This window comes from Palaemon carinicauda, chromosome 30 (genome assembly GCF_036898095.1).
Source record: "Palaemon carinicauda isolate YSFRI2023 chromosome 30, ASM3689809v2, whole genome shotgun sequence".
In the NCBI taxonomy this organism is placed as follows: Eukaryota; Metazoa; Arthropoda; class Malacostraca; order Decapoda; family Palaemonidae; genus Palaemon; species Palaemon carinicauda.
In genome coordinates this window covers 37210125-37220124 of record NC_090754.1, presented here as the reverse complement: position 1 = coordinate 37220124, position 10000 = coordinate 37210125, and the positions used below count along the sequence as shown (strand labels likewise).

Sequence of the window (10000 nt, the reverse complement as noted above, 5' to 3'; positions counted from 1 at the left end):
TCGGCCAGGTTAGATTTCTCGACTGGCCAGAAGCTATTATCTTTGAGTTCATTCCCCCTTGGGTCTCTTATCCTGAGGCATGAGAGAAAATCCAGGTATTTATGTAGTAAAATATATGATTTATTTGGAAATGAGAAACACGCCTAAATGTGTAAAATTTATCATTAATCAAAAGCCTAAGTATAAACATTCCAACTATCTACAATGGTGTGAGATGGGTTGATTTTAGTTCTAAGTACAAAAAACCTGAATTCAAGTATGATTATAGGAGAATTTTCATCACCTCTTATCTCTCTTTGTGTATAAATGCTATGTCACTGTCGTACCAGTTTCCTGGACCAGGGTTTGATTCTGCAACCAGCCAGAAGCTATTATCTTTGAGTTGATTCCCCCTTGGATCTCTAATCCTGAGGTATAAGAGAAAATCCACATATTAGATGTTAAAATATATGGCTTATTAGAATAGGAAAAACACATCTAAATGTGTAAAATGTATCATTCATCAAAAGCCCAGTACAAACATACCAACTATCTACAATGATGGAGATAGGATGATTTCAGTTCAAATTTAAAAAAAACCTGTATTCGACAGGTATAAGTATAGGAGAATTTTCATTGACTTTTATTTCCCTTTGAGGCTAAATGCTATGTCACGGTCATACAAGTTTCCTGGACCAGGGCTTGATTCCCCTTTTGGACTCTGTTCCCGAGGTATAGTAAAGAATCAAGATATTGAAGTAGTAAAATTTTTTAGATGATTCCCCCTTGTGTTAATGATCCCGAAGTAGTAAAATATATGGCTTCTATGAATGTTAAAAGCATGTATAAATGTGCAAAATTTATCATATATATATATATATATATATATATATATATATATATATATATATATATATATATATATATATATATATATATATATATGTATATATATATTTATATATATATATACAGTATATATATACGTATATATATATATATATATATATATATATATATATATATATATATATATATATATATATATATGTGTGTGTGTGTGTGTATGTGTGTGTGTGTGTCTGTGTGTGTGTATGCGTAAGAGTATTTATAAAAATTATATACATAAATATGTATATATAATTGCCTTATTTCTCTAATACGCATTTCTATTTTCAGATTTTTAACATTTTCGGTGATTTTTTTCTTTTTTGTCAATTTCGCTCATTCTAATTTCTCTTTATTTGACCTTCTTTGTCCATTTCTAAATAACTCATCAAGAAAAGGATATTTTCTTAATTCATGAAGTAAACTGACGATATATAATGTCTATCTTCTTTCCCTTTCGTTTTGCAGGTCTCAACCTTCTTTGCAGCTTCAGAATGTCTGCAAAAGTAGTTCTTACGTCACCTGACGAAAGATGCAAAGGATTTAAGGCGTTTTTAAATAAATCCAAGTCCCCAGAATCCGGAGTCGAATTTTAATATGCATCATTTATATATATATATATATATATATATATATATATATATATATATATATATATATATATATATATATATACATACATATGTATATATATATATATATATATATATATATATATATATATATATATATATATATATATATATATATATATATATATATAACCCTTCCCCCAGTCCTTGTTTCCTAACTACACCCTCTCCCCCATACCAGAGGGTAGAGAGAGAACGAGTAGTCATCCTTTTGAATGGAAAGAAAGATAAATATATATATATATATATATATATATATATATATATATATATATATATATATATATATATATATATATATATATATATATATATATGTGTGTGTATATATATATATATATATATATATATATATATATATATATATATATATCTTTCCATTGAAAAGAATGACTACTCGTTCTCTCTCCACCCTCTGGTATGGGGGAGAGGGAGTAGTTAGGAAACAAGGAGTAGGAGAAGGGTTAAATCTGTGTGTATGCGTATGGCTGTGTGTGCATATATATGTAAATATATAGCCGTAATTTTTATGGCTTTATTATACTTATATATATATATATATATATATATATATATATATATATATTATGTATGCGTGTTGATTTGTGCATATGTGTTTGCGTGCATTTATTAATGAATTTTTTAAGTTTTTTATGAGGTAGATATGAAGGTTTTGAAGCTTTGATGACACTGTTGTTTGCTGTTATTATTATTATTATTATATTATTATTATTATATTATTATTATTATTATTATTATTATTATTATTATTATTATTATCATTATTATTATTATTATTCCATTATTATTATTATCATTATTATTATTATTATTATTTTATTATTATTATTATTATTATTATTATTATTATTATTATTATTATTATTATTATTATTATTATTTTTGTTGTTTTTTATCATTATTATCATTATTATTATCATTATTATTGATAATAATAGTATTATCATTATCATTATTAAATTATTATCATTAGTATTATTATTATTATCATTAATATTATCAATATCATTATAATTATTATTATTATTAATATTATTATTATTATTATTATTATTATTATTATTATTATTATTATTATTATTATTATTATTATTATTATTATCATTATTATTATTATTCGCTAAGCAACAACCATAGTTGGAAAAGAAGGATGCTATAAGCTTAATGGCTCCTAAATGGAAAATAGCCCATGATGAAAGGAGATAAGGAATTAAATAAACAACATGAGAAAAAAAATGAAAAACATTTTGAGACCAGTAATAAAATTAAAATGAATATTTCATATATAAACTATAAAAACTTCGAAAGAAAAGCAAGAGGAAGAGAAATAAGATAGAACGTTGTGCTCAAGTGTACCCTCAAGCAAGAGAACACTATCTCAAGACACTGGAAGTTCATTGTACAGAGGCTATGGAACTGCCTAAGAATAGAGAACAATGGTTTGATTTCGTAGTGTACTTCTTTTAGAAGAGCTGCTTACTATAGCTAAAGAGGCTTCTACTCTTACTAAGAGAAAAGTAGCCACTGAACAGTTGCAGTGCAGTAGTTAACCCCTTGAGCGAAGAAGAATTGTTTGGTAATCTCAGCGTTGTTAGGGGTATGAGGACAGAAGAAAATGTGGAAAGAATAGGCAGACTATTTGGTGTATGTGTAGGCAAAGACAAAATGAGCCATAACCAGAGATACAGATCCAATGTCTGGCCAGTCAAAGAACCCAATAACTCTCTACAGGTATTATCTCAACTGGTGGTTGGTTCCCTGGTCAACCACCTAAAAAATTATTGGTTTTAGTAATTCAGAATATACTTATATATTGTTTTCATCAGCATTAAATATCCTAATTTATTTCAACAATTTTCTGGTAAAAGTTGCAGCTGGTAAGGAAAATACTCGTGTCAATATACTGTACAAGTAACTATATTGGACAAATGACTCCAATTTTCATGAATACTCGTATGCTCCTTAAATGTAATAAATGTGATTCTAGTCTAACTTTATAATATTAGTTATCACATGTATCATTTCCACATTAATCACGAAATAAAATAATTTCCTCGAATATCACATTTGAAATAATATATGCAATTATCTCTTTTATATGGTTTCCCATCTCTTTTATTTTGCTCAGGATTCATGCATATGCATGTATACGTAGTTTACAGGATTTATCTTTATAGAATAATATGAAAATCAATGAATAAAACGAATATATTATATTTCAGCGTTTATTGAATAAATATGCATAAATAGCGGCTGATGATTTTGAAGAATGATCAGGAGTTCGGTGAGATAAAGAAATAAAATATTTCTTTAGAAAATATTTGGTCGTATGTTTTACTTGGATTCGTTGGAACCAGAACCGTAGAAGTATCTGGGAGCTTCACGGGACTCGAAAGAGGCGGAGTTGGAGTCGGGGAACTGAGCCTCACCGGAGTAGGTGACGTCAGCGATGTATCCATCGTCACCATCGACGTGGAAGGCTACCTTCTGCAGGCGACCGTCGGGGAGCTGGACGTAGTAGGATCCCTGAGTGTTGTCTCCATCACGGGCTTCCTGGTGTCCAAAGTCGTTGCGGGAGGGGGCGTGGTTGACAGCCCAGTTGAAGTTGTACTGAGCCTCGCTGGACTCGAAGGACTCGGAGGATCCGGAGGAATACTGTAATTAACAGAATTGATTTATAATTTAACATCAATTTGGGTAATTTCGTCTTTGATAAATTTATCATTTAAGTATTCTATTTCAGGAAAAAGAAAGCACAAACTCTAATCATTACGAACACTTATGAAACAAACATATATCAAAGCTTACCCTTCTCGGAGGAGCATATCTTTCGAAGCTGTCAGCTGCAACTAGGGCAACCAAACCCAAAACAACCAGAGCTACCTGAAAGAGCAGAGGAATTCATATCATTATTTCCACAACAGATGAAGCACATTTAAAACACACAAGAGAACAGAATATATTTCTCTTATTAACCAAAGCTCTCCTGACACCAGATAGATTCTTACCTTGGAAATCATGATGTTTATGATGATGTCTCGAGACGAGTCAGTTCTCATGACCAAACCGATGGTGCTCTCTATATATACCAGCAATGAGTTTGAAGGGCGTGGCTTCTGCCTATACCAGACGAGTTTTTCTAAAGGATTTTACTCTTTAGGATTAGTCAATTTCAATCCTCATTTTCGTGTCAGGTTCTTAGTCATTCCCCTACCTGTTCATGAGCTAAATGGCAAGCCTAGCTTGTATTTCTAATCGAATCTACTTATAGTAACCTAATTAAAGATCCTAATTATCAATATTATTATTATCATCATAATTATACCTGATCCTGTTATCCTTATTACCATTGAATCTATTATCATAACTTTAACAATTGACAAAAGCGTTATTATTAGTGTTGTTGTTGTAGTTATTATTATTATTATTATTATTACTATTATTATTATTATTATTATTATTATTATTATTATTATTATTATTATTATTATTATTATTTTATTTCATTCTATCTTCATTCTCATCATTATTATATTTATTAACATTATTATAATCTTGCTTTAATAATGATAATAAAAATAATAATAATAATAATAATAATAATAATAATAATCATCATCATTATTGATATTATTACCATAACTATTCTATGGTGATTTGAAAGTTAACTGAACAAGCTTTTACTTTTATGATTATCACAGCTATATATTTTAAAGAATATTGTTCAAATATATTTTTACTACTCAAATTTTCCTTTGTTCCTAATCAAACGAAATGACAAGATTAAATGAATCTCTAACTAGGGAATTACTACTACTACTACTACTACTACTACTACTACTACTACTACTACTACTTCAATAAATAATGACAGCAATAATGATACTAATAGAGATGTGATTAAATGTCAATAAGCAATATCTAACGTGACCATGAATTCTATTTCACTGTTGTCTTAAAGGCCATTGCCCTTAAGTACAGTAAAATAATATTATTAAATCTTTAATTAAATCTGACAGAATGTAGTCTTGTTATCCAAAGGCTTTTTTGATTTTTAGTTTTATTATTCTTTGGAAAACAGTATCAGGTCAATGCTTGTCCTTATTTTAAGGTAATAATTAATTTAAAATACGTTGCAAGGGACCATGTGTTTAATGTAAATTGATAAAGTCTATAGTGTCAATAGAAAAGATTTGAAACGGTGATAAATATAGGAATATATTCTCCAAGTAAAATCTGATAATAAATTAGCTAAAAACTTATCATAATTGTGTAATAATAGGGTGAAGTTAAAGAATGCTTAGCGCATATGGATAGAAATTAGCAACAAAAACTATGAGGAAGATTTTATATGTACATATGTGTATATACAAATAAATGTATATAATATATGCTGGATATATGCGCATGCACATATACATAAATACATGCATACACACACACACACACACACACACACACACACACACACACACACATATATATATATATATATATATATATATATATATATATATATATATATATATATGTGTGTGTGTGTGTGTGTATATATAAACATATATATATGTATTTAGATATATATATATATATATATATATATATATATATATATATATATATATATGTGTGTGTGTGTGTGTGTGTGTATGTCTGTATATATATATATATATATATATATATATATATATATATATATATATATATATATATATATATGTGTGTGTGTGTGTGTGTGTGTGTGTGTATGTCTGTATATATATATATATATATATATATATATATATATATATATATATAATGTGTGTTTGTAAAAGTAAAAGATTCAACGTTAGTTTCATAATTTGGGAACACCCTATAATGGAAATGTCTTCATGATGTATAAGAAGGATGAGATATACCATAATGAAGCTGAATAAATAACTGTTCTGTACAAGACCTTAGCAAAATATTATCGAGAATTTTATATGTTTTCTGGGTATAAGTAAACCTGTAAACGTTCATAGAATAACAATATTTAAAAAGATGACTTTTGCATTGATTTTCTTTAAATCTTTTAAAACGATAAATGATATTTGATAACGAAAACAAGAGGAGCGCAAGTACTGAAATCCTTGACTTTTAATGCCTGTTAAGAAGAGGAATCCATATTATGAAAATGATATTTTTTATAGACTAAATTAACACTAATTTTAACTCAAATGATTATTTGCAACCTAGACAGCTTTCCGGCACAACATTAAAGCCCTTGAGAAACATCTTGAAAATAACTTTGGAAGACCACTGCACTAACGTAGGTGTTCTAGAAGAAGCAAATTGGTCTAGTTTTGAAGCCATATTGATGAAAACCAATAAAGATATTCGGGGCTCGTTGTATGAGACACCCGCCTTCCTAAGCAGCTGTTTCAATCAGAGCTAAGTAATGGTAACTGGAAATTTTATAAACCAATGTAGACATTGAAGGACAACCTAAAGGAGAATTGAAACTAAGTGATATCGATAATAGAAATGGGAGTCTGGTACGCTTGAGTGATCTGTCTGGAGGGATAAGGATAAATGTGGTTATGATAATATATACCACACTGCTTTCAGAATGGTTAACCGAGAGCAACGTCTTTGAAATTAGATCATAAATCATGACCTTTTGCAATGAGTTATCTCCAAGCCACGCACCTGGTTTCGTAAATCAGATGTGAAATATCGCTGAATTAACTAAAGGGAAAAAGATATTCCTGTAAAGGAAAACTTTTCGAAAGAAAATATATAACTAATATGGAAGTTCTTATGAATACTCTACGAGCAACAAATGCTTATAGAATCTACTTTGCATGAAATGTAAGTTTATATTTAAATTTTGATGCATTTAAATATTAATGTTGAGAAAAAGGAAAAAAAATATTACACTCCTGTAAATAAATTAAGAAATATTACATAAAGGGTTTTCAGGTAATGTTGATGCATTCACTCTGGTATATCATGTTTACTGTACAAGATAATGGGGCATTGCCGTTAAATGTCAAGCGTGTCAGAAATGAATTTATCCTCATCTCTTTTTTTTTTTCTTACTTACATCTTAATCTTATATTTGAGAAGTTGGGAATGGGAAACCATAAATGATTTACCTCACCCTCAAAACGAAAAGACAATCGATTAATCATCTCTCTCTCTCTCTCTCTCTCTCTCTCTCTCTCTCTCTCTCTCTCTCTCTCTCTCTCTCTCTCTCTCTCTCTCTCTCTCTCTGTAAAATATGTATATATATATATATATATATATATATATATATATATATATATATATATATATATATATATATATATATATATATATATATATATATGTATATGTATAAATATACATATATATATATATATATATATATATATATATATATATATATATATATATATATGTATATATATATATATATATATATATATATATATATATATATATGTGTGTGTGTGTGTATATAAATTATTTGTAATATACAATAGATAATCGTTTCAATAGGATTAAAAATGAGTTAGTGAGGGTGAGAACGGGTGTAAGATATGAATTAGCAACTAGAGTGGATATCAATGTGTTGAGGTAGTTTGGCCATGTAAAAAGAATGGAAAAGGCCCGTCTACTGAAGATGGCGATGAATACAAGAGTTGATGGGGGAAGTATAAGAGGAAGGCTAAGGTTTAGGTGGATGGATGGAGTGGAGAAAGCTCTAGGTGATAGGAGGATATATGTGAGAGAGACGGAAGGCGTTCTAGAAATAGGAATGAAAGGCAAAAGAATGTGATACAGATCTGATAGGTTCTGCTGCTTCCTCGGTCGCCATGGTGACCGCTGAGGAAGCGGCAGTAGGGCATTCAGCATATGAAGCTTCATTTGTGGTGGATAACGGGGGAGGATGGGGTATGGAACACTAGCAGTACCAACCAAACCATGCTGGATCCCTTGTCAGGCTGGGAGGAGAGAAGTGAAGAAAAGTCCCCTTTTGTTTTTTGTTTTTGATGTCGGCTACCCTCGTATATATATATATATATATATATATATATATATATATATGTATATATATATATATATATATATATATATATATATATATATGCATATATGTACAGTATATATATATATATATATATATATATATATATATATATATATATATATATATATATATATATTCATATTGCATGTATATTGGTGTAAACTTATTTGAAAGTGTACATGTATCTGTATATGAGAGTAAGTGTGTGATTTCTGATGTCTGCCTATAGCCAGCAACATTTAAAAAGAATGTAAGTGTTATTGGATATTCCTTGCAATACTTGAACATTAAATACACTACTAGGCAATAGACGTTAGAATACAAGCAAAGGATTCAACAAATTTGAGTTATTTTCCCTTAATATACAGCAATCAACCGAGTCTATTGACTAAATAGGAAAGTATGTGTTCAAATAAAGTAAACTTTATGACGACATCGTGCTTGAGAGTCATTCTCTCTGTATGTAGTTCATGTACATATACTGTATATTAGCTTGAGAATATTTAGATCTGTACACATCGTCACTTTGTGGTGAAACGATTATATGGACATATATAGTTAATAAGTGTTTAAAATTTATCTTAAAAGGTACGTGATCTACAACAAATGTTTATATATATATATATATATATATATATATATATATATATATATATATATATATATATATGTATATATATACATATATATATACATATATACATACATTATATATATATATATATATATATATATATATATATATATATATATATATATATATATATATATATATATATATAGAACACAGTACGTTTGCATGAGAGAGAGAGAGAGAGAGAGAGAGAGAGAGAGAGAGAGAGAGAGAGAGAGAGAGAGAGAGAGATGTTGGAGGAGAGGTGAAACCGATTGATTCATAAATTGCAAGATAAATAAAAATACAATTAGAGATATCTTTCACGAAGTTTATTACATAATTTAGAAATATAAATATAAATATCCATCGAACAGAAAGATGGTCGATATTGTTTCGTTGCGATCGTGATAATTAGGTTTCCAGATTTACTTGGATTCGTTGGAGTCGGGAGCATAGTAGGTCCTCCTGGGAGCTTCACGAGATTCAAAAGAGGCGGAGCTGGAGTCGGGGAACTGAGCCTCACCGGAGTAGGTGACTTCAGCGATGTATCCATCGTCACCGTCAACGTGGAAGGACACCTTCTGGAGGCGACCGTCGGGAAGCTGGACGTAGTAGGATCCCTGAGTGTTATCTCCATCACGGGCTTCCTGGTGTCCGAATTCGTTGCTGGAGGAGTCGTCGCTTACAGCCCAGTTGAAGTTGTATTTGGCTTCACCAGACTCGAAGGATTCGAAAGATTCCCGAGAGGCAGAGGAAAGCTGCCAAGGAAAAGGGGAAAAAAAGTGTAATGGGTTGTAGCATTCTCGTGAAATGGTTTTTTTG

General features: G+C 29.3%; 3 protein-coding genes across 3 annotated transcripts in view; all 3 read right to left on the bottom strand.

Annotated features, from left to right (window-relative positions):
- The window catches only part of LOC137623729 (pro-resilin-like), a 10177-nt gene extending 5615 nt beyond the window's left edge, over window positions 1-4562 (bottom strand). Inside the window, exon 1 of the mRNA XM_068354551.1 lies at window positions 4529-4562. Within this exon, the coding sequence (XP_068210652.1) occupies window positions 4529-4540 (12 nt within the window). The 5' untranslated portion in view covers window positions 4541-4562. The remainder of the gene's footprint in view (window positions 1-4528) is intronic.
- LOC137623873 (pro-resilin-like) lies at window positions 3776-4421 on the bottom strand (the record flags this gene model as incomplete). Its single annotated transcript, XM_068354674.1, has 2 exons — window positions 3776-4175; window positions 4329-4421. Coding segments are annotated over 2 exons (414 nt in total), but the record flags the coding sequence as incomplete, so codon positions are not given.
- Window positions 4563-9564: 5002 nt separating the features above from the next.
- LOC137623728 (cuticle protein 19-like) overlaps window positions 9565-10000 on the bottom strand; it is a 1225-nt gene continuing 789 nt past the window's right edge. The window contains exon 3 of the mRNA XM_068354550.1: window positions 9565-9936. Coding sequence (XP_068210651.1) covers window positions 9604-9936 — 333 coding nt within the window. The 3' untranslated portion in view covers window positions 9565-9603. The remainder of the gene's footprint in view (window positions 9937-10000) is intronic.